Below are 25,954 nucleotides of genomic sequence, written 5' to 3' on the forward strand. Positions count from 1 at the left end.
CCCCTCTCCCAAGCACAGGCTACACAGTATGATCAGATTTGTGATAAACCATTAGTTACATGAAGAARATCATCCCTGTTCACTGCCTGCTGAATTGTAATTGCAGAATGYAAATGCAAATAGAATATAAAATAAAAAAATCAATGTAATTGCAGAAGACAGGGATGAGTTTTAGCTAAGGCAGAGGGCACAGTGGGCAGTCAGAACACAGGACTGGGGCAGTGAAGAGTGAAYTTTCCCACTGGGAACTGGTGCCATCCACAGTAACATCTCCAAAACTCTTTGGTTTCAGACTTTCTATGGGAATCATCCTCGAATTGCTTTGCTGGGACGCTTCTTGACCAAGGACAGGAAACAGTACAAGAAACGTGGGAATCTTTCTGAGTGCTTCTGGAAATACTGTGTGTGAACAGCAAACTCCYTGGCTGGTTGCATAATTTATACAGATGTCTGAAAACATGTATATAGATTTGCTTGATTTAAAATGAGAATGAAGGAATGCAAAGGCAGTGCCTGACTTCAGAATCTATGCTGCTTGGAAATGAATAAATTCTYGATGTTTTGCAATGATGTTGTGAGCAATGGACTATTTCCTTAGAGCTCAGCACAACAGGAAGAAAGTAATGGGACAAAGAGATAAATACACAACACAAAGAGAACTTGGGCAGGGAAAGGCAGATTCATGTGGGGTCCTGTGAAACCTCCCAGAGCTCAGCTCTGTCTGAATCCAGAGGGAGGGGAGKTTCTCCTTTGTCACTTGGGGTGCCAGGAAGAAAGGGCCATTGCTGCATTCCCTGATGATACTGAGCAGGTAAGGGATGACAGCTCACAATGCCCAGTCCCCTCCTGCCTTCCCCAAGGCACCACAAAAACCACAAGCACATGTCAGGATCAAGCATCTGCTCCCACTACTGATGGAAATGTCTTTCCCCCTTGGTCACTCATAAAAAGATCCACAAATCTATTTCTCTGCACTTTTYCCAGCCCCCAGCTCCTCGTCACACCAGGGCTGCCTGTGCACACCACGGGCTTTAAGAATTGTGTGTGATTATCMCCAAGCACAGCACGGAAGGTTAACGTGGTTGTCAGTGTCTGTCTTTACACCCAGATTTGGACAGTGGAGGCAGCAATGACAGCATTTGAAAGAGTCTGGTGCAGGTGCAGGAAGGTGACAATGGACACAGATAACCTGGGCCACCAGGCCAAGGCACCTCCTGCCTGGACACTCCAGGASAGTGAGATTTGTTCCCCTGAGCTCACTGGTAGCACTGTTCCATCTTGGCATGTAAAGCAGATAAAGGAGAGCACAAAACTGCAGCTGCAAAAGGCTTCCTTTGTGTGCAGAGTATCAGCAGACTCTCTCAGCCCTGAGCATCTTCTGATAGGAACTGCAAGGAATGGAGCTAAACAGGCAGAGCTGCCTCTGGGGGATGCCACTTTTGATAATATGCACAAACTGAGCTGTGAACCCCTCAACACACACTTCACACTAACCTCACACCAATCCAGGCTCACAGAAAGCTGGAAGTAAACTCACCCAACAGTGATAAACAGGCTACATTGATCTCAGCAGTGCTCATCATAAATCTCTGACTGTGCTGTTTAAACAAAGCCTACAGGCTTAAAACAGCTTGTTCACCTCAGGTGAATGATAAGACAGATGGTGCCAGCTGTAACAGAGAAAAATGTCCTCAGAAAGTCAGAGCAGAGGGATGCACTGTGYAGCTACTTGAAATCTTCTGCACATTTATCCTCCTACAGAGTGGAGCAAACACCTGCCTGTCTGGAAATTACTCCTTTTCTGCTACCTCATCAGACAATAAAAACTTGTCAGAAAAGACTTCAAATTTATCTAAATGAATAACCAGCTAAGATAGACATGCAGACAGGGAGAAGTGTAGAGCCTAAAAAGACTTAGGAAAAAATATGTATTTTCAAAAATTGCAAGCATAAAGCTAAATAAATAAAACCAGAATGAATGAAAATAGAAAAATATTACCAGTATTAAAAAGTTCACTAGCCCTCTATCTGAGAGAGAAAAGACAGGAATGGCTGTCAGGTGTTGAGGATGGAGTCAAGACCAGGTAATTGAACTATAACAATGTCTAAATCTGGCTTACCTAAAACAAAGACTAGACACAACTAAGAGAATAAAAGCTGTTCTATTTATTGAAGAGCCTTCAGGTACATTGAAGGCAGTCACAGCCCACCCAGGGGCTACACCCAAAAATGGACAATCAGTGCGGGATTTTCACGCTTTATAAATGTTGTCCATTTGTATATTGGGGGTTAATTCTCCAACTGCAGCTTCAGGTAATGTTGTAATTTACTCCCAGTTTTCTCCCCCCAATTCTCTGTTGTTTCCATCCCTTGGAGCCTGGGACAGTGAGGTGTCCTTCAGTTTCGGGCCTAAAGAGGAATTGTTTTGTCTAAAAATGGGAGAACAGGAGCTTAGCAGTGTATATGGAGTCTGGAGTTATCCAATGAAGAATTACAGGATTACAGAATCAGAAAAATACAGAAGCTAAAATCCTAAAGTATCAATAAACACTGAATTTTTATCTTTTAAAACTGCAAAAATACTTGCTAACATTCCTGGCATCTAAAGAAGCAATACCTAATCAATTTATTGTTCCAGTTAGGCCAGCTCAACAAAACAGCAGAAATGGTCACTRCATTCTCACTACACCCAAAACCCCRTGGACACTGTACCCCAACCCATGTACAATCAGAAAAATGTATTTCCTTGAAAGTCTATTTTCTACACATTACCAAGAACAAAAGCAAACACACATTTGAAACAGTTCTTTGCAGCATATTTTTCAGTTTTATTTATAAAATCAGATGCTCCTTTAAAGTGTACAGTTAAAATCACAACTGTAAATTCAACCACAGCTGAATACTATTTCAATAAAATACTCCTAGCAACTGATGTAAAAATTCATTCAATTGTGATTCAAAACTTGATTCAGCTGGAAGATAAACTTACCAATACATTACTCATTCAGCAAGTATTTACCACACTGTAAAAACAMATGAGGGTCCCTTCTGTTCATAGCAATGCCATGAAAATATCTGCACATCAACTCATCTTTTAAAAACATAATTCTACATTTATGAATACAACAACAACAAAAAAAAAATCGCCAGCGAAATCCTCCAAGGGTTTCCAAACTGCTGACACCCCCACAGGGGGCAGTAACTGCATCAGTGCTGTACCAGCATGTTTTCCCTCTGATCACCAAATAAGTGAAATTTAAACCTTCCAAGCAGCTCTAAACTGTCTGCAACATTTTGCCAGGCAAAACAAAGCCACAGAAATAAAACAGCAGCTGCAAATCTGGCTGCAACACTTACTCCATTGGCCTTTCTGAGCAGAACTGCATCTTGCTGTCATCACTCCAGCACACTACAAGGACTGAAATATTGGTACAAGCTGAAGTAAAAACTGCCAGTTCCTGCAAACTTATGGAAATGAGGTCAAAGACTCGATAAGGCATTTCATTGCAAGATGAAGTTGTGGTTCTAACATGGTAAAGAGTACCTTGGGGAAGTTTGGGGTTTTTTTAATCTTAAGCCTGATTTTGCAGCCAAGACCATTTGATTTTTGGGCAAATAGTTGTCTCATCATAACACAGAGCACTGATTCATCTCTTCACTGCTCTTATGTTCTTCTCCCACAGCAAATTTTTTTTCCATAGCCCAGGACTTGTGTAGTCCCAGACAAGGGATCCTGCACCTCAGATTTAGCCAGGATTACAAACTTGGAGTTCAAACTCCTAGGCACATGAATGTTCATCATCTGTGACCAGAGGGGTCTGTGGTATTCACAGCAATTCAAAAACTGCCTGGTCTGGGCTTTCTCTTGCTTGATGACTCTACTGGGCACAATTTCACAGCAGTGGGGGGTACAAGAAGGCTTAACATCTCCAAAAAAGAAACACTGGTAATATTATCAGGTTTCTAAAACACATCAACCTTGATCACTTGTAGCAAAGACAGGATACAGCAAGTGRAGATTCCCAAATTTTACTCCTGAATTTAGAATGACGTGGGGGTATGCACCTTCGTGTCTCTGCCTCTTTTTATACAACTGGGAGAATAATAGTCAYCTTTCTGACATGTTCACAGACCTATAGATGAAAAGCATTATTCAAATGTTTGGTACATATTGCCATTCTCCTCAGCTAAGTCTCACTGTTTCACAAAAGAGATGCCATGTCTGCCTGCTAAGACACTGCAATTCAACTCATTTTCATACTTGGGAAATGAACACTTTCAAACTTAGGAAATGAAAATAATGTACACTGAAGAGTTCACTGTTACCTCAACTTTCCTTCTGGCTTAGAATTCCAAACTATTTTGAAGACGACAGCTGTCCTTACCTGAAATATTCAATTTAATCTATTTCACTAAGTCTCAAAATGCATTGAAGCAATCATTTTAATTTAAGCACAGCCAAGTAGAATGGATTCTAGTGCATAAGTCTAATTTGACAGATAAGTTAATCAAGMAGCTTCCCAATCAAGAAAGAACCTATACACAAAGTATTCTTATTACATGATTCAGAGCAAATATTTTAGGCAGTGTGGTTATAAAGCAGAATACCATATTTGGAAAATGCTGTAAAAAGTCTAGGAAAGGTGYAAGATATTGCCCACATCTTCCTATTGAATACATAACCTGCTGCAAGTAAACACCTACTGAAGTCTCTTCTTTTAAGAGGTGTTTGAAGTTTGAACACAAGCAGTACTGAGGATGTGTGGACCTCTGCTGATTTACAACACAAGAAAGAAAACAAGTTGAAGCTGAAAAAACTGAAGGACAAAAATGCAGCTTAAGAATAAATAGAAACCAATAGATATACACTGGGCAGGCAAAAATACTGCAAAACCCAAAACCATAAAAAGAAGGCTGCGTGAGTCAAATCAGCCTTGAAAACTCAAAATTCTGTAAAAATAACTTTCCTTAAAATAAATTTTAACAAGAAAGATTGTCACTGGATTGACTTTTACAAATAAAGAAATATTTAGACAAATACAATGACCTGTATGACCTTCAATGACCAGCAGACCACAGTATTTTTAACTTAACAACTTGAAGCTTACTAGTAACAGRAAYTAGAGAAMTGAAAATATTTCACACAGCAGCAGMAGAATTACACAGAACAAAATGGTAAATAATGTGTTACATTCTGAAACTCTTTGTTGAGAAAGCTAATATGATTAATAACACCACAAGGAAAATCTGATTACATSCAGCTTTAGATAAACAGGGGAAATCAAACAAAATTTGCCAGGTTTTAGCCAAGCGTGTCCTGTTTGAAGAGCACTTTGAGACATTCATGAGAACAAGTCCTTTTACATACCAAAAATGGTTGCCACTTTCTGAACCACAAACTCCTTTTTCATCCATGGATTTCAATAGCCAGAGACTCCATTACGAAGAAAGACGTTTAATTTTGTGAAGGAAGTCAACAGAGCTAAGAAATTAGTAAGTGGTTTGATGTTCAAGTTTGGCTCCACAAGTGAGTTTTGAAAGCAGAAGAAATGGAATTAATTCTTTTTAGTTTTGGCATCACCACGACAAAAACAAATCAGAGAAATGGTTTAAATAATTTCCTATTTGCTATGTCTGGATTCAACTCCTCTATCCACTCAATAACATTAAGATACAAACCCACCTTCCCAAGCAGTAGCAATATAAGATAAAAGATTACATGTAACGACTTTAATTGATAACTACTTGCCTTGATAGAGAAAATTTTCCATGGGTCTGTTTTAAAAAAGCAGAACCTGTAGATTGATACTTTTGGGTTGGYTGTCTTTTTGATTGCTGTATGTAATTTCATCTCTGATGGATTTCCTCAATTAATTTCTATATCTGTATTGATAAACACAGCTTTAAAATCAAAAGCTGTGAAACATTACTCCAAAACATGCATCAAAAAGAAAAAAGGGAGAAGTTAATTATTTCCAATGGGCACAAGCTGGCAAAAGGCATTTGATGCAGAATAACCTGGCCAGTTTCAGCTGCTCTTTATAAAGCCTATTGGATTCTCAAACCAGCTACAGCAATTTCAGAGCCCCAGAGTATTTGGATCTTTAGTCTAGACCTTTAAATATTGAACAAAAATAAAGAGTACTCTGTTGTAGCTTGGTTTCAACACATCCACCTTACTTGGAGAGTAAACATGCTCTGATCAATAGGTTCATCACCATAGGTTTAAACAGTGCATCTTTCCAGACTTGCCAACTTCAAAAAAACAAACACCCAAACCAAAATAATCTTTGTATTTTGCTCATCATTGAGCARTTAAAGGTTACAAAATAACTCATTCTGTGTCAAGTCTGTGAGGTCAGAAAGYGAAACACCCTCCCACTGAAAGATTGTCTCCAGAGTCATGCCAGGAGCAGAGGTGCAATGGAGGAAGGTTGAGTTTCAGGTGTCACTGCTCATGTTGGTAAGAGATGGCCATGTGGAGTCACTGCTGGTATGGAGCAAAGCCAGAGGGAAAGAGGATGGGAATTACACCAAGCAGTTGAACTGACACTGATGTCCTCAGCGCTGCAGGACTGGAGGGGCTTCTCCCTTGTTTTCCATGCTGTCATCAGCTACTGCAGCCTCACAGCTTGCTTCCCTGCTGTCACACGTAACACAGCCCTTGAAAAAGGAATGAGAAGCAGTAATTTAATATTTACCTTTCACAAGTATATTTCAAAGGGTCAAATCCTCTGGAATGATACATTGCAATCTCTTGAAACCTCTCACCAATGGGCTGAGATCTCTCTAAAAGCAGAGATTTACACAGATCTCATTTTCAGAAGCAGATATTTACACCTGCAACTTACCTTTCTCAGAGATTAATTAATTTAGTTAGTGGAACATACAGTTCTACCTCTGAGATAAAAAGGCACGTRACTTTCTTGAATTTGAAAACCTTATCATTCAGCTTTATAAGCAAGTTCCTTATTGAAGATTTGGACTGCAGCCTGAAGGGCAAAAATACTAACCAATATAAATAGCTGAAATGCCTGGGTGTATTGACAGATGAGATTTTTCTTGTTCTTGAGAAATGGTACTGTATTAAAATACCCAAACAGAAGCCTGGCTGTATTTATTGCTACTTTCAGAAGCCTTAGCTGTATTTGCAAAATCACAATATGCACTGGAAACATGGCTTTCTGCTTAACWACRGTTTCATGACCKTAGAAAATACAGATATTTGCATATSAACACTTTTCCTMACATTTGAGATATAAACATTYAACAGAATTTTCTACAAGATGACTGGACATCATTTTGSTATCTGAATCAAACACAGTGTCYTAMCCACAACAGGACATGTGATTTTTATCTGTGAGGTAATTAGAAATACAAAGACTAATTTTCTGGTCTAGCTCCATAGCCAAGGACATACATGTTTTAGTTTTTCTTCTCTGAGATAAATAGAACATTTGACAATCCTAGCCCAGTATGCAGTGCCAAAACTGACATGAGATTTTTCTGCTGCACAAGTACATGAACATAGCATTAAGATTTTCTTTACCACTCAACACTGAAGCTCCAGGTCTCTGTGGGACTAGAAGGCCCTTGTTCCCCCCCACAGCACCTCAGAGCACTTTTAACTCATTAGGATATTCTCTAACACACACCARTACACATCAGAAGGAATTTAGCAGAGTGCCCGAGAGCTACACCAGCTAAAATAATCAGGTATAAAACTGAATGAATGAATACACCTACCAAAAAATGGCTATTTTTGTGTTTCTAACAAAACACCTGACCCTTCTCTGTAAATGAACATTTTTCAACTTCCTGAACACACGTGTTCTAATCTTCACTGACATCCCAGCCTTATATGCTATTCAATTATGGCAAAAAATTTATAAGAAAAGGAACAAAAGACTTAATATCAAGAGAAAAAAAACAATTCTAGATGTCTTACATAAGATCATGACACTATTCCCTTCATCCAACACTGTGACTGAAGGAACTTTACTACTGGTGTTTCCTATAYAGAATTTGCATAACAAACCCCAAAAAAATTATAATGGCAAGACCTCTATGTTGGCATTTCTTTTCTGGCTAGTGTGACTGAACTCATTTCCTGCCTGTACTGACATCCATAACCCAGCACTGGGTGCTGGTTAGATGGTAAGATAAGAYAGTCCTGGTTAGAAATGGAATGAGTCCTTTCCTGCTGCTCACCTGGGTGCTGATTTGCAGGGGGACAGTCTGGGTCCGGATCCACGTGTGCACCTCTGCAAGCTCCTTCTTCTGCCCGTCTGTAAACCAAGGCTGCTGCTTTTGCATGACTGCCAGCTTCTCCAGATCCTGCTTTAGAACTTCCTCTTTGATTCTGCAGGTAAGAGACACCTGTGAGCACAGCTGTACCTACACAAAGCAAGACAGGCACTGACACTATCAGAGTCTTTTCACCACCATCTATGGCTGAAGCCTAGACAGCATCAGCTGTTGAAAAGAACTGTACTTTGTACCTTATTTGCTTTGCAAGGCTGCTTTCAACACCAGGATAACAGTCAAGGGTTTGTTTGATATTGGTTTTGTTGAGAGTTTTKGGTTGTTTGTTGTGGGGGTTTTTTGTTTTGTTTTATGGCTTTATGTGGGGCTTTTTAAAACGTGGAATTCAATTAGAAATCATATGAAAGCTAATTGCAAGCAACTTGCAAATAACCTGGACTTTTATCCCTTTAAGCAYTCCAAATACAGGACCATATCCAATCCCAYTAATACTTCAGCAAAAAARGTTACRTGTTACCTTATTTAACTGATGGGAAGAATGGGAAAAAAGTAGACAAAAGCAAATAACCAGGCCTAAACTGTACAGAAGCAAACTAACACATCTTCATGAAGTTTCACTGGTATGTGTGCTATTTCCACTCCCTCACTTTAAGCCTATAGTTCCATGCACAATTACAAACTACATGTCAGAAATTGTTGATGTTTTCCAACCTGTTTGGCATTTGGTAATTCATTAGAGCTCGCTCAGGTGTGTGATCCATCATCACCCAGGCTGACTCATGTTTCGATTTATAAGCTGTCCCTTTTTCTTCTGCTTCCTGATTCTTCTTTTCTTTGGAAGTTKCAGAAGAACAATTACTGGCAAAATACTTGCTGCTTTTCCCACTACCTGCTGAGAATGACCATGAGGAAAAAAAAAGGCAGATGCCTGAAAAATCCCAGTAATTCAACACAAAAAGTAAAACAMCACCAGTGTATTCTTGCAAGTTAGTTCTGTAATACACAGGTACTCCCACCAGATGATTGCTCTCGCAATTACCACTTATCAAGGATTCAAAGATAACATGCATTCTCTTATGCTATTCAAGATTTCCAAAGCTCTATTCACTTTTCTCAAAATTAATTGGCACAACTTCTCTGCTTCTGAGAGGTCCTGCTCTAGGCAGATTTATCTTTAGTCAAGTAAGATGCAAACCGGTATCTAATACAATGAAAAGTAATAATGAACAAAATGAAAGAGTGACTTCCAGGTTAAAGGAAAGGCTTCTTAGACTCACATTTCCAACTACAGTGACTGAAACAAACTTGGCTTCAAACCCTGAAAGTGGTGAAAAATAAAGACCATGGATCCTCTTACATAGGTTTCCCATCCCCATTACAGTATGCTATTAATTACATGTTAGCAAGCCATCTAGCACCAAATACCTAAATCTTGGACTTCCCTACCTGTGCCATGCCCAGAAGTCTCGTTGAAGCTAGAGACTAAAGAACCAGTTAAAGCTGATCCACTGCCTGATGCTGCTGAACCTGAACCCAACTGTGAGTCCTCATACAAYGAGCGGTCAGGAAATTCAAGAGCAGCACCGTTACCACTATCTTCTGGATCATTATCCTGGAGACAAAAAGCAGATCCAACACATCCACAGAAGTTACATTTAAGTATGCAAAGAGAAATTCATGCATTTACTGCATTTGTCACACGCTGAYCAAGTTCTCATATCAATTCACAGGTTTGCAGTTTTCTAGCTCTGAAAATGAGTGRCGGTTTAGAACTCAGGCTAACACTCTTCATGGGTGAAAATCAACAAGCAACTGAACTGTAGTTTACTGCTCTCTGTTGTAGTTTACTGGTCTTTGTCAGGATATTGTACTGTTGCATAAAGTTAACACTTTCTGCTGACAAGAGAGGAGTCAGTTCCCTTCACATCCTGTTAGATGGCAGGAAGCAGCCATWCACATCAAGCAAAGATGCACTACAGGGAAAATGAGAGACTCTTCCCCTGATTCACTATGCGAAGCAACTGCTTCAGCAGCTCCAGGTACACCAGCTCCCCTTTCAGGACCCTACCCTGCAGTTTCAGCTGATCCAGCCTTTCCAGCCCAATCTGGATTCAGGAGGCAACATTTTTTTCCTTGCCTGCAGAGCTCAGATTCCTGCCTCTGTGTTTACCGCGGAAGTTGGAGAGGCCTTTTCTATGCCCATGTATGGAAACCGACCCACACGGATCCCTGTTCTTCTTTCATTAGCTGCATCCCTGGGAGACAGAGGGAGTAATTAGAAAAGTATCTTCCCTTTGTTTTGGTTCTCCACAGAGACTGTGGGACTGGGTGAAAAAGGATGCAAATTGCGCAGCACTAACCAAGTTCCACATGCATAAAAGCCCCAAACCCCAAATTCTAGCTGACAGTTCCACTGAAGAGGCTGCTGCCAAAATACTGAGCAGAAGTGGCTTTTGGCAGCCAAATCTCACATTTCTGTCATTTACTAGGTGACAACTGTACTGGTACAAGTTCCCATAAACACAAGTATAAACTGCTTTCTCCAYCTCCTGTGCTATTGGTCACCTGCAGCCTACATAGCACAGCCAACAGAAAAAGCAGCTAACAGAATCTGTGTCCCTGACACACAGATCATCACCACTGATTTTGGTAAAAGAACACTGGAARTCAGTTTCTCTTCTACATGAAACATCTTTGTTACTTACGCATTTATCTTCTGCATGTGGCTTAACATCAGCACTAGCAGAAAGCTCCATAGGTTTTGGCAGCTCTTCTTGAAGCAAATTCAGCTGAAGTGGGGAGCTGCTCCGTGAGCTGCTCAGTAGCAGGGCCTGGTCACATTGGCCCTCTTGCTGGTCCTCCACGGATGTGTGAGGAGAGGCTGGGAAGGGCTGATCGACAGATTGTGGTGCTACTGGTGATGGAGCACAAGGAGGAGGTGCTGGAGGTAGTGTGGTGCATAGATATGAAGACGGGGGATAAACACACTGAGGGCTAGGGAGAAAGACATGTTGAGGCATCTGAGCATACATGGGGAAACCCTGAAAAAGCACAGCCATAAATGTGCCTATGTTTGGGGGRTAAAAGATTGGGTATGACTGTGTTCCACAGCATAGCTGTGAYGAGGACATGGACTGAGGTTGTAATGAGCGAAGGGCAAGCTGCTCTCCTCCAGAAGAGGCTGGAAAAGTAGAMACTGGATTCGAATAGACAGGAAATCCCACAGGAGGATGGACATTCAGACTGGAGGAGCTCAGACAGGACACTTCTGAAGGAGAGAACTGTTTCTGATTTGTTCTCTTCTCACATGGAAGACTATTTCTATTTTTACTAGTATTTTTACTAGAAGAGTGGCTATCTGAGCACTGTCTCTGAGGTTTCTGGCGCTTGAATTTTCCATGTTTTCCTTTTTTGCAGCCAGCTGGGCTCATCTGCTTTGAAGGGGAATCTCCTAAGGAGGAAGAAAAAGAAACATATTCACTGAAATGACAGACCTAGGGGATTAAAAAAAAAGGAAAAAAAAAAAAAGAAAGAGAAAAGCACCTAGATAAATGAGTGTGGCTTATTCAGAGAGCTGACTTTCCTCTGGATAATYCTTCCATAAACCAGTGATGGATTTGCTGACATATCTACAATATTTTCCTTCATGTCATCAATTTTCTTATTGATCATCTTGCCTTATCCCAATCAGATCTTTTACATTCTTTCAAGAGGAGGCAACAAACTGCCTGGGATTTGCAGGGTTTATTGCAATRACTGACTATCTGCTTTRTKAAAAGTCTAAGATAGCAAGATCCAAGACAGAGCAGACCTTCTGTATAGGCAATGCTGCTGTCAAATCCTGGCAGCATTCTGTCTGCAGCCACAGTAAGACACTCACTAAATTATACAAAGGAGAACCAAACTCCATTGCTAAACTGCTCTTTGTAGGGCATCTAACAAGTTTTTACTTCTCAAAGCTGCTGCCTACCTTGGCCACAGGAATGCCTGTTGTTACTTCTGCTTCCTTGTTGAAGGTAAGTCCTAAATGGAGAGAGCAAGACCCTCTGTCKGAACTTGTCAACGTAGTTCTGCTCCTCCTTTTGAGTGTGGGCTGACAATGTCTCTTTTGTTAGCCCAACTGGCTTTAAATCTTCAGGCAGCACTGCAACACTCTGAGTATTCACAGGAGGCAGCTCAATTTGTTCACTTCCACCAGCAGCATCCTCCATTGTAGTCACTTCTTTGAAGAGGGAAGAAAACAAATCACTCTTTGCTCKGCCCTTCTGGTGTCAACTCCCACAACACCCAGAGCATTACACAGAAAACAACCTCGTCTGAGCTACTAAACAGAGGAAGGGAGAGAAAACACCCTTTACACTCAAATATAGTTACACTAACATCAACTGGGCAAATTACTTTGCATGGTCTGGAAAACTTCAAATTCACTTTGAAGTTAGAGGCACCTCTTCTTAGGCAATTTAGAGGCAATTTTCTTAGTACAATAGCAGCTACATACTCCTTTTTTTTCCCTTCTTTCTGCATTAAAATGAAGTAATTGGCCCAGTAGCAATTTTTATTTTAATCCTCAATGGCCAAAAGCATACTGTTGTGTTTGAGGTATAGCCAATGAAGTCCAAGGCAGAAGGAAAGAGTGCAGTCTGTTAAAACTATTTTACTAAAATACTCTCTAAAAATTTTTCCAGGCTCAATTTTTTCTTCACAGCACCCTGACAAGTACCTTAATATTTCAGAATTCACATTCATTGAGGACGTATTTTAAACAGACAAATCTTTCTCACCGTGTACTGCAGGCTGGAAACATTGTGCAAATTGAAATATCAGTCAGGGTTTTGCGAGTGTGAACAGTACCTGATTCAGGGTGTGGGACATGCACTATAGTGCTGCTGTAGCTGCACTGGCTGGTGGCAGACATGACACTTGGAGCCTTGTTGGACAGGGTCAGGTCTGCCAGAGGAGCTCCCACCATGCCTGCAGTTGTCTGGTCTTTCAGCGTCTCTTCCAGACCAGCAGATATTGGCGTGTGGGACTCAACTGCTGACAGCATAGCAGTATCTATTGGCAAATGACAAAGTTTCTACATGGAATTCCATTCTAAGCACTATGCTCCCAATTCATCAAGTCTCACTGGTTCAGAAATAACTAGTAACTATGCAGGCTATTAAATAAGACAGTCTTATATATTAAAAAAAAAACATTTACATGCCAGTGCAACGTCAGCACATACTAAATGTGGCATAAAATGAGTGAGCAACAGAAGGTTCATTTAACAACAACAAACAATAGWTCTTTTGATGCATTCTATGTCCAAAGACTTAATATTTTAGCTTATGTTTAAYTGGGAGATCTAGGCAAGGTAAACATATTTAGCAAACATTTACTAAAATATCATTAGCAACACAACACTTTAAAAAGTGGACAAACCTTGGAACACACGACAGTAACACAAAAAGAACCAAATCAGTTTTCGTGGTTCTAGTATGATTGTCAGTACACTTTGTGTTACCTTCCAGTGCCCTGACATCCTGCTGACTTCGCTGGACTTGTTTGCCATCTTCTGAAGATGACGATGATGTATTTGCAGAAGATTTACATTTCCTTTTCAATGCTGGAATACTGCAGCTCTCTAGATATCTGAAATGAAAGCATATCACAGGAAGCTCTCTCTACTTTGTGGGRTTTTTTTCTCCATTTGGAGATATAAACATTTCAACAATCCAAACTGGAGATCCAGAGGTTGTTTACTAGTATTTTACATTCACTGCAGGAAGTTCTGGACACGTATCTGCTTTCCAAGGAGTATTTAAAATAAAATCTATCACTCTTTGAGGGGGAAAAAAAAAAGAAAAAAGAAAAAAGATTACATTATCCACTGGGTTAAAAAATACTGACATTTTATAAATTTTATTAATWTTCTGCTTGAGATGGATGTTCTCAGAGTGCATAATGAGAAGACACTGATGTATTATGACCATAAAAATTCACTTAAATTCTTATCACACCAATGGCAAACACCAATAAATAGTTGCAAATYGAATCTTAGGTCCTAAATTCTTCATTACTGTGTAATTCAGATCGGGCAATCCATCCCAACGCTCAGAGAGGCCAAAAACTTTATAAACAATCCCAMCTTTATCTCCCAACTCAAACCCGAGACAGTTTAAGGCCAATGCAAACTGCTTGGATATTTACTTTTCACCAATTAATCTTAAACTTGTGTAACTAAAATAGTTTCCTATTTTATTACCTGATRATACTATCGACACAATTGATCTGCTGATAGGAAGGAACATGTGGAGTCTTCTTTGGATCATCATAAAATGTCTTGCCTGGCTCTTCTGTGCTATCACCTCTCAGTGTCTGAAGGAAACAGGAAGCAGTGTGCCTCCTCCCTGGAASAGAGGAAACTATCAGAGATTCCTCTCAAGGGCATCTAAACACTACCCTCACCAAAACACAGATAAATATAAATACACACAAATAAATGTATACTGGAATCCATATATATGATACACAACATATGGCCTATGACAACACAGCTCTCATTACAAAGTTATTCTCCATTTTCATCTCAATTTATATGTTTCAAGGGAAGGAGAAAGGGAAAGTATGCCTGAAGAAAAACTGAAACCCCACATACCACCTTAAACATCCATTCAAATAAATAGCAAACCCAAAGGAAACAGTATATAAAACCCCCTGCATTTAAATTGTAAATAGAGCTGCAATTAATATTACTCTTCTTTTCAATTTATACACCACAAAATCCAACCATTATTTAACAGTAATACACAGCTGTGCATATAATGAATACACTGTCTAGAGTTTTATCAGTATTGACAGCACAGTTCTCCAGGACAACAYCAGCAACTTTCATAGAGAGTATCACAGTGCAAAATGTTGTAATACTTGATTCCTACGATATTTGAGAGAGCATCCAGGTTTCTCCACATATTTGTGCTAGGTACATGCAAATAACATGCATTAGGATAATGTTAAGCACTCAGTAACTAAGCCCCTGCTTCAGTGGAAACTGGGGCCATATTGTCCAGGCTATGATCAGTTCTAAGACTTCAYCTAAAGCAAYCAAGGGGAGYTTCCACAGTACTTGCTACAAGCACKTGTGCATCTGCATTRGAAAATGTTAAAATATAAAAAAGGACAAATCTGCTAACCTCAAAAGAGACAGATACATTCCTCCAGATTTCAAGGAGGAGTTAAAAAGTTACTGCATCTGCTGAGGGTGAGTTTGGGASGTTGTTTGTTTCTTTGGGTCTTAAACAAAACAAACGTCTTCCCATATTTAAGCCATGCTAAAATGTTATCTTAAAGTTCTTCAGCTTAACACCAGGTAAAGAAACTCATGGCTATAGATCTACAGGGGTTCCTGTTACCTTAAGGATCATARCACATTAACTTACCTGCCAGGACTTCTGAGCTCACAGCCTGTTCATTTCCATTCTGTGGCTTGCTCCTTGATGCAATGTACAGCTGCTGCCCCAGGTTCTTTATTCGGTTGACATCTGCACAAACTTGTTGCAATGTCATCTTGAGACACACAAAAAATGAGAAGTCAGAATAAAATGAGTACAAAGAGATCACATGAGCTGACTTGGGTTCTTGTATTCTTCAAATTGAAAGGGAGTAGACTGTCAGCCTAAGCCTGGTATCTATTGGTATTTGTAAATSTAATTAAACCAGTTATCATGGTTAATTTAAGTAAATTAACAAACAGCCTCAGAATTAGAATGTTTTAATACTGATGCCAAGACTTAAGAGCGGGAATAAGCTGATGACTTACCGAGGAGCCTCACAAGGAAATTAGGTAATTGCCRTGCTTGTTTTATGACAGCACTGCTTCCACTCTCTTCCATGGCAGTCAGCAAAATTAAGAGCAAAAACTAAAAGCCAGCACTCTTTAATTGACCAATTTAACTTGAAAATGGCTTTATTCTTCCCTCTTCAGTAAAATTCATGATGAGAAGTGCATATGTACACAGTAAACATTTCCATTTTTACAGTATTTACACCACTCTGAAGGCAGTGACTGACACATTTTTAGACTTACCGGCTCCTGTATTTCCTCTGCACAGTTGCCATTGGAATCACTTGAAGATGCTATGCTGATATARTGCTCATAAGAGCCACTGCTTCCAAGGCTTCCATAACCACTGGAAACATTGCTGTGAACTGGCTGTATGAGAGGGAAAGAAAAAAAATCATGAAGGAAACAACATACTTTGTAATACAGAACTTCAAGTAAACAAAGAAAATCAAGTGAAAASTCAGTATTTGTCTGGGCTCTACCACTTGCTTACAAAGAATTTTCTACCATGCTTCAAACTGTTTCAGGATGCAGATTTACCTTTCAACATATAGACTTGGCAAAAATGTCAACAAAGTATTTTTTGTAACGAGCTGGGCCTCTGTCCTTTTAGAACTTTCCTTTCAGACCTTTTAGAAGACCATCCTCAAAACAGCCACCTAAGCAGACTCAAGTTTCTTTAGCCTCTCACTTAGGCCAGCCAGTGTTCTGAAATTCTTTTGTCTTCTTTACCTGCAGAAGCAGTTTGTAAATTTGTCCTTGCAATTCTCTTATCTCTTTCTCCACACTGCTCGTTTCTTTACTCCTTGGGGCAAACACATCTTCATTCACAGGGCCTCTGGAGAGAGCCAACAATATTTCACTATTTCATGTTCATTTGATGAAGAAAAGACAGCTACAAACAGTTAGAACAGATTTTTTATTTTATTATCATTATTTTATTTGGACTGTTCTGCTGACTCAACACAAAGGAATGTCATTTATCCCAACAGTTTCTCTGCTGGGGTAGTGGGGCATTGCTATGAGAGCMGGGAAGCTCCAGGGAAGTCAATACACCAGCAGAGACACAAGTTAAGGCTGACAAGCATCTACCCCCTGTCTCCTTCACTCAGAAGACAAATTCATACCCCATACAATCTTGTATAAAAGATCACTTTGAAAAGTCAGAAGGCCATCCCCAAAAGCCACTTCCTATAAGAGAAACCAGGTAAGAAGAAGGCTGTCAGTCACATTTTCAAATCGCTTGAAAACGAAGGAGAAATATCTGAAAAATTCACTTGCACATTCAATACCAACTGCATTTTTAAAAKACATTGGTAAGTATTTAGATTCTTTATCAAGTAAATATTCCAGAAAAAAACATGAAAGGTCAATTAACTGGAGTCTTTTGGTGAGTCAACCACAAATGAATTTTAAGTAATTGTTTGCTAAAGTCATCTAATCTTATGCTGCTTTTTAGCTTTCACTCATCTAAAACTGGTACTTTGATTTAGGCCTGTCCATTGTCACAGTATTTGGACATGAAGCATGGTTTTGCCTTTTACTTCTAAGTAATTCACTTATTTCCATACTTAATAAACATGACTAATGCTGTTCTGAAGGAATAGGCTGAAGACAGATGCTAGGCAGTTGTCAAATCTGCAAGAGCCACATTACGTTTCTGGTTCAGTATTTAAACTGTTTTGTTTTGCAGAGTAATCAATGGGAAGCACTTTATTTGATCAATTCTACAACTGACTTACGTCCGGACTTTGTGTCGGCCAATGATGAACACAACTTTTCTGCTCCAAGGATTCACAAAACTGGACCAGCTGGTGTCCAGTATGACATAATCTCCGTTTTGAGTACAAAATCTAATAGGTAAATGCTCAAAAGGAGGCTGCCCAGCAAATTTCAGTACTGAAAGAAAAACACAAGAAACAAGGTTTAGTTTACATGACACAGTARTGCAAGCACAAGCACTAATGACTGGGGTTCTCATAACTTCGAGATTGAATTTGCTTTGATCTCAAACTGACTGCATTAATTAATGAGTTAATTTTTGTCTAGACTTCAGATCAGTCACATGTCAAGCAATATAATAAAGAAAGATTCATAAAACTAACAGAAATCCCTCTAAAAGCAGCTCTTACTTTTCCGGTGAATAGTGATCATCAAAGGACGATCCTCTGGGTGCAAATACATCAGTATGGATGTTCCAATTAAATCCTGAGGTAAATAACCCAACAAAGGCACTGCTCTGRAACCCAAACACATTATCACACATTATAATATGGTTTTGACTACTTGCATCCTTGATCCTTTGCTTGTCTGTGAAGTGCCCATGCACAGGAATGAACTAAGGCTACAGAACACTTGCCAACCCATCTCATAATCCTGCACTGTAACAGACATATAAATACCCACAACAAACATTTCTGTGCCTGGAGATGTAACACATATTCACATTTGCAGGCAGTTTTGTGTTTATCTACAAGCAAAGAGGAAAAAAAAGGGATCTTGAAGACAACAGGCCATAGGCAAAATATCAGTAATTATGCTTGTTTTCCACTCTTAGTGCTGCCACAGCTCCCCATTGCCCTGGGTAAGCAAAACTGACTGCAGTTCTGTTTAGCCTGTGTTTTAAACCAACAAAGGAGATTACATCTGTGGAGTGTGAGATGTTTTACACAAGTGGATTAACACAAAACTGTCTTGTTTCATGAACTATTGCCAATTGCACAGTTGAACTACTTTACTCGGGTCTCCAACTGATTTTTCTCTACATCTCTACATATACCTCACAGGTCTTAAGAACTCAAATCTCTCACCTGTCATCTATGTCCAGAAAAACACATCCAGGGGTGTGTGTGGTGGTGAATATTCTTTTATCCATAGGAATTCGAGGAGCTAATAGAAACAAAATAAGCACTAAGACAGGAAACTTGGCCATTACTTTTGCTTATGATATTTACTGGCTYCTGAACTTTGTATTTGTTCACTGCTTTCTGACCAGTAATTCATAGAAACACTACAGATTTTTAGGTACTACAGATTGCTCTCAAAAAAAAAAAACAAAAACAAGGAGAGGTCAAATGTTTTGAGGCCTGGCAAAGGTAGCACAGATGTTCTGGATTCACATGCATGCACRTACAAGCTGCAAGTTACACAGGCAAAACTAACCAAGCACAGGTTTGAAACAAAGGAAGAAGACTTTCATACACTGCATTTTCCTACTGAATTGATTTTTTTTCTACYGAAGCCTCCTGACTTGCCTTCATATCCAGAGTGGATTTTCTCAGCCAAAGCTAAGCAGCAGGACTCTGCATCCACACGGACAGAAGTRCACACATGGACCAAGTACGGGGTGATTCGGAAGGGGTAACAACGTGCTTCTTGTTCTTGATCTTTGCCACCCCTGAGGAAACACAAAAGGGATTAACACACTGATTTTGGGACTCACAGAGAGCCCTGCACAGAGAAGTAAGTTATGCTGAGAACACAAATCCACATAACCAGATCCTATGCATACTCCCTTGAGATCCAAGGTCAACACACTCAGCAAAACTGCCTCCATCCTGTTAAAAGTCAAGTAGGTGTTYTGTCTCCAATGCCTGTACATTCAGAAGTTGTCTAAAAATACTCTAATGGTTAAAGAGTATCTTCTAATTCTCAGTCCAAACATTCACAAGAACCACTCATTTAATTCTGTGCTCCACCTCAAGATAAACAGCTCTTTTTCTGCTTGTTGTTTATTCTGTACCATTTTAAGGAAAAAAACCCTGATGTCTGTCTCTCTCAAGTTTATTTCACAGACCTACATAAGTAAAACTCCCCCAGCCTTGGTTCACTGTCATTGTTCTTTGATTGTCYTCCATAAGAGTTTGCCTTCCTAGAACATATGTGAACAGTAGCAGCACACAACATTCTTGATGAGATCTTAACCATGGCTTTGCAACAGCTGCAATAAAAACTAGCACTTTCTATTGCAAGTGCTTTTCTTCCTGCTATAATCTCAGTATTTTACCCAGCTCTTACAGAAAGAATTGAGGTACATTTTTGGAGATTATTGCTTCCACTGAAAGTTACTTTCTTATTCCACACTTAGTTTTGTARAATGTTTCTAGAGAAAAGCAAGTATCATAGAAACTACTTCTTACACTTCTGCCTTTGGGAAAACAAAATATACAAATGGAAATTGAATACAGYAGAAGTCTAACTCACAAAAAWAMMATTTTCTTACTTAAGCCTAYARTGTTAGCTTGTGAAAAAATATTTTTACTCATAAAGSCAACATAATCAAAAGATCTGTTACGTAAGGAAAAACAGATGTTGTACAGAAGCATGGAGAAAAACTGTTGTAAAATGTTTATGTATCCAGCAAACCCAACATTGCTGTCTGTCCTGCTATATTTATTCCAGGTGCCCTTACACAATTCAAGAGACAAAGGTGATTTTTGAAACACATATGAATGAATAAATGATCAACTGAAATATGGAGTAAGTGTCGTATCTGCTCAGAAACAAACAGTTCTTCCTGAAAGCAACAGATCGCCTGAGTCTGGAACAGAACTGAACTGAAGACTGAAGGCCAATTCCAGTTTTTTTCCCTATTTTAGCTCTAAGATTAGCCAGGTACTAAGCAACATCASCATCTACAGCAGCAGCAACTCAGGCTTCACAAGTCTCAGGCTTCACACTGGGACTCAGGTGACCCAAGTTTCTGTTAAGGCKTCTGTCCCAAACTCTCAAGCAATCCTAATCTCAAGCAAAACACTCTGCCTCCACTCTCAAACAGCAAAAGAGGAAGCAGCAATTTTTCAGATCATTCTCCTGCATGGCAGTACTGAAGGAAAATGATAGGTACAAAAGAAAAATGTATCAATGGTTTTCCTCTTGTCCCTTCACTTCATTCTGAGTGATGCATAAACCCGTCCTTCTGAGTACAAGTTTATGCATCATTCTGGGGAAGATATTAAGAAAGTCCATACTGGATGCCAGTATTAAATATAGTAAGCCCATTTTGTAATAGAGTTTCATGGGCTCACACTGGTCAGCTGTAACAACAGAACAGTTTCTGCCTAGCACAGTACCCCTCCGACTTCACAAAAATAAAACTATTATAAAGTACTTACCTGATCCTGCAGAAAAAGGACTTCACCTGGGCATATTCATATGGAGAAGCTAATAAAATGAACACATTGAAAGCATCAGGTAATATCCTTTAAAAGGTCACACCTAAGAAAGCTATTTTAAACTCTGCATTCTCCAGACTTTCTGAGCAAGACTGASGTCTCACAACCTACTCTTCATTAGCTACTGAACTGTCAGTTCAACAGTCTGCTCCCACTTCAAATGTTACTTCTCTCTAGTCTGCTCACTCTAAAGTGAAATGGCTAACCTGGAACTAAATTTAGAGGAAATGCATATAACCTAAAAAACCCACAAAAAAACTTCCTCTAGTTAATCACAGTGAAAAGGATGATATTTTCCTGACTTTATAAGCCAAGCAGCAGTAACTATATATAGACAAGAAAACCACAACACCACTGGGGTGCCACTGCTCTGCTGGGTAGGCACATCACTGGCATCCAAGCTGTGGAATCYCTGGCATTCACAACCTCCAGATGTCTCACACCCTTTGATACCAAGGACTTTGGACTTCTGAGATCTGATGCCAGAAGAGCTCCACGTCCAAGTGGACAAAAGATACAGCCTTGGCTTGCAAGCTACGTCTGAATTGTTCAGAAACAACACAGGACCCAAAAGTCTCAGTTTAGACACATCCAGCACTAAACAGCAAATTCCCTTAAACCTTGGGTTTGGTGAGCTATGTTCAGAGCAGAAAGCAAGTAAAAGCACCTAAAGTAAAGAGAAAGCACCTAAGCAAGCATAAGGTGTAAATTAAACAACTTTAATCACACAATCAGACCATTACTTTCATTTCAAAAAGCAGCAGTATTTGCAATGAGTAAGATGGTACATGAAACAGTGAAGTATCTGCCTTTTATTTACCCCARGTAAATTAAGCCCTTSRGAGACTAGTTAGGACTGGTCCCATAKCCACTGCAGTTTTCAAAGTGGAAAGGAACAAATGATGCTGATATTGCTGGTAAAAGCATTTTAAATGAACTACTACTCTATCCTCATTCTGCAAAGACAGAAAGACACACAGAGCATTCAAGAGCATTGCCAAGCCCCACCTGTTTGACTTTCCATGTTCCAAAGGGGCAGGTGAGACTGATCAGTGTGTGTGTAGAACACACTCACATCCTGAGGGACAAGCAACTCCACAAACCGGCAAGAGTCCAACACTTTTTTCTTACAGTTCAGAATAGATGCTGCCTGCTCAGAAATATGTACTATGCGTCCAGACAGCAAAGAAAATACAGCCACAAATGTGTCCTGGAAAACAAACATTAGAGGCAATCATCGCCTGAAACATGGTAGTGATAATATAAAGGTAAAAAGCAAAACAACCCCAAAACAAACCAACCAACCATAAACTACCCCACACTGCAACCTCAGGCTGAGGTTTAAAAAATCTGTTAGGTAGTGTGTGATTTACTACACTCTCCAGTGCTACAGCAGTGCACTCAAGATTTACAAATGCTAGTAAGACTGCATTAGTCTTTTCAAAACAGATTAACGCTTATCTTTGCTCAGAATGACTAGCTATCACTCCACACACTCCTCCACAAATTTCAGAGGATTCATCACAATTCCAYACACAAAAACATTCTGAGAGCTTTWCATTACTTTTTTGTATTTTTTCAAGCATTTGCAATATTTTCRATATAGCATCCAACAGTACYGGATTTCAAGAAACACTCTTTTCTTTAGAGCCAGAAAGCATGACATATATTGCAAAACCAGAAAAAAAATTAAATGCAGAGTACAAATAGAAACCAAAAGTCCATCACAACTGTGGATCTGATTGGTTTTAAAAACTTTCTGCTGTCTCAACAGTTTACTCTGCTGTAAATGAATTCTCAAAGAGGTATATTTTACTTCTGTCTGAAAAAAAACCAACAAAGAAAACAAACAAACAAAAAAAATTTAATATTTCTTCACTCACTATTGTTGGGTATTCTGATACAGCACAGATAAGAAGTAGTCTTGATTTATCTTTAAATACCTGAAAGTCTGTCTGGTTAATACTTAAAAAGCTTTTCACTTTTACACCTCCTATTTCCATAAAACAATGTTAGGAGACTCTGTTTACTGAAACGGAATGAACTCCTTGAGTATGCCTGAATTCTTACAGTGTTTTTTGGAGTGTGTTCAGATGCAACTGCCACCAACTCTTYTATGCTGTATGTCACCACATCTGTCTGAAACACTCTTCGGTCATTCAGAGCCTGGAAAAAGTCATTGTTTGCTAATTGGGAAAAAAAAACAAAACAGAAAAAGCAAAACAAACACAAGGAAGTCAGTAAGGAGACTACATTGAAAGTATTTCTTACAGCCCTTGTACTTTTGYCATCTTTTTGGTGAAGTCCAAGGTGAGATGAGGAATGTCTGTGTAGCGACAAAGGGAAAAGGAATACTCATTATACTATTGGAGTAACCTCATTTGTTACAGAAAAAAAGCATAAGGAAGTAGTAAAATTTTAACAACTTTGCTCTGTAGGAAAACACAAACTATTCAATAATTTTTCAAAGTGGGATGGGAATACTGCTTTCTCAATAAACATAGAAAGCTACTATTAGGCACCTCTTAGCTATGGGATTCTGAAGAAAAGAGAAGCAGTAGGGGGGCGTATCTTAATTAAAAAAATAATGATTGTTTAACAAAAAACCAGCAACAGAAGCACAATGCTTCAGAAAGTCAACTCTTTGCAGGATAACTGGAATGCATTTTTTATTGCTATTTGTTGCCAGACACATCTATTCAAACCAYGCTGCTGTTCTTCCAGATTTTCCCCACACGTACCTTGGACCTGCTGGACACACTGCAAGGCATAGTTGAGAGCACTGATAGTACTGGGCTTATTGGAATTCCTTTTCTCTTCAGGCAAACACCTTTTCATTTCTTGGATCATCATCATCATATCTTTGTGGGACTGGCTCCAATTGAGCTGCTCACTGTAGAACACAGGTTAAACTTTACCAGAGAATTCTGGTATAGGGGAATTCTTTTCTATCACACCATTTAAATTATTTCCTGAATTAACATTTTATGGGAACGGCTGCAGAGTCACGCAATACCCAGAAATGTTCTAATGCTCATTCACTAAATTTCCTGTTGTATCACTCTCCCTTCTTGCTATTTACGCTTTTCTCCTCTACCTTCCTCCTTTCCAACTCCAATGTCATRGATGGCAAAGTCACATCAAAATCACTCTCCCTGCTAAGATGCTTAGCAACTAAAAATACACCGATGTTTACTCTAGACTTTCTACACATCACTGGTATTAAAATCACTAATAGATGCTGATTCTTGACCTGTGGAAGTTTTTTTAGCCTTGAAGGCTGCACCTGATTACAAGCACCTCAGGGAACCGTGAGGTCCTCAAAATACACCTGATACAAAGATTTCATTCCTCACATGACTTCAGAGTCTTCATCATACTTTTCAGCTGTTGACTTCAAAAACTGCAGAACTGTTAACAGATAAATTCTCCCTCTTCTTATATTTGCTTATTTCACTGACTAAAAAATAAGCAGTCAATATCCTCAAATCACAGATTCTAATCCTACAGATAAGATACAAGCATCATTTTTAAAGTAACTTTTCTCCATTTGACATTGTCTTTAGTATCATACTATTACTATATAAACCATTACATAAGTGTAAGTATTGCGTGGTAACTTTGCATTCCTGCTCAACGCTGCATACATTATACCTCTTGAACTTTTMTTTTTTTTTTAATCAAAAAATAAAAGAAATTCCCACCTCACCGAACTTTTGAACTTTCACAAAAAATATTATTTCAGTAATTTCTGCTTTGKTACACCCTAAACAGTCTTTAGCTGAAGTACAGCTATAAGCCACCCAAGGGTCGCTGACGTACGCGGCTCAGCCGCTCTCCGAATGAGGCAGAGCTTATCGGAGCGGGAGCAGCACCGCGCTCCCCTCACCTGCACACGCCGCGGCCCGTGACCGCAGGGTCCCGCAGTGACAGGRCCCGAACGGCGCTCCGGAGCCCCGCTCCCCGCCCGGCCCCGCCGAGCACATTCCCCGCCGAGCACATCCCCCGTACCTGTTGGCTTTGCCGGCGGTCGAGTCGCCGCTGGACTCGGGGCTGTGCAGCTCAGTCTCGCCGGGGCCGCTTCCCGCGCACGCCGCGCATCGAGCGCTCGCAGCACCCCCGGGCGCTGCCGCCGCCGCCGCTTCTCCCCCGGCCCCAGCCCAGGCAGCTGCGGCCCGACCCGCGCCGTGCTCAGCGCTGCCGCCTCGGCGCTCGCCCGCATCCATCCCGGCTCCGCTGAGCGCCACAGCGCGGGGGGCATCGGCTGCCACGGCCCCTGGGCACGGCCGGACCCTCGGCCCGCGGTACCGGCGCCGGTGCTGCAGGGAGAGCACGCGCCGCCTCACGGGACGGTGGGAGGAGCGGCGCCCCCCCGCCCCCGCTCCGAGGGGTCACCGGGGCCGGTCCCGCGCTCCCGCGCCGCTCCCCTGCACGCCCCCCCTCAGCTCGCAGTTGCCAGAGCCGACGCCTCGCAAAAGGCCCCGGCGGCCTCCGCTTACGCCTTCCCGCCCCTCCGAGGCCGCGCCTCTCCCACCGACCCCGGGCTGTCCCCGCTCCGGGCCGGGAGCGCCCTGAGGGGCCGCGCCCCCGCCCCGCGCCCGTTACGTAACGCGGCGCACGCGGCGGCCCCGCTCCCACACACCCGCGCCACGTGCGCCGCGCCCCGCGGACAGAGGAGGAGGCGGAGGCG

General features: G+C 40.6%; 2 protein-coding genes across 8 annotated transcripts in view; one reads left to right on the top strand and one right to left on the bottom strand.

Moving 5' to 3' along the window:
* Positions 1 to 409, top strand: part of UTS2 (urotensin 2) — a 3,691-nt gene extending 3,282 nt beyond the window's left edge. The window contains exon 4 of the mRNA XM_057375595.1: positions 293 to 409. Coding sequence (XP_057231578.1) covers positions 293 to 409 — 117 coding nt within the window. The remainder of the gene's footprint in view (positions 1 to 292) is intronic.
* Positions 410 to 2,730: 2,321 nt separating this feature from the next.
* On the bottom strand, positions 2,731 to 25,820 carry PER3 (period circadian regulator 3). 7 transcript variants are annotated; one of them, XM_057375570.1, is made up of 21 exons: positions 25,276 to 25,644; positions 24,006 to 24,157; positions 23,335 to 23,450; positions 22,273 to 22,474; positions 21,205 to 21,253; positions 19,345 to 19,487; positions 18,901 to 18,979; positions 18,223 to 18,329; positions 17,833 to 17,989; positions 16,823 to 16,928; positions 16,334 to 16,459; positions 15,687 to 15,813; positions 14,513 to 14,657; positions 13,772 to 13,899; positions 13,117 to 13,320; positions 12,236 to 12,487; positions 10,971 to 11,716; positions 9,712 to 9,877; positions 8,977 to 9,157; positions 8,212 to 8,362; positions 2,731 to 6,663 (listed from the first exon to the last, which is right to left on the bottom strand). In XM_057375570.1, the coding sequence occupies exons 1-21, from the start codon at positions 25,488 to 25,490 to the stop codon at positions 6,562 to 6,564; spliced, it is 3,654 nt and encodes a 1,217-aa protein (XP_057231553.1). In that variant the 5' UTR covers positions 25,491 to 25,644; the 3' UTR covers positions 2,731 to 6,561. The 7 variants fall into 7 exon arrangements, 6 of the variants coding, with proteins under 6 accessions (XP_057231553.1, XP_057231548.1, XP_057231547.1 ...); XM_057375565.1 differs by having other exon boundaries at positions 2,786 to 6,663; positions 12,236 to 12,484; positions 25,276 to 25,804; XM_057375564.1 differs by having other exon boundaries at positions 2,786 to 6,663; positions 8,977 to 9,154; positions 25,276 to 25,804.
* Between the last annotated feature and the right edge of the window lie 134 nt (positions 25,821 to 25,954).

This window comes from Malurus melanocephalus, unplaced genomic scaffold, assembly GCF_030028575.1.
Source record: "Malurus melanocephalus ecotype Western Australia unplaced genomic scaffold, MMel_1.1 scaffold_253, whole genome shotgun sequence".
In the NCBI taxonomy this organism is placed as follows: Eukaryota; Metazoa; Chordata; class Aves; order Passeriformes; family Maluridae; genus Malurus; species Malurus melanocephalus.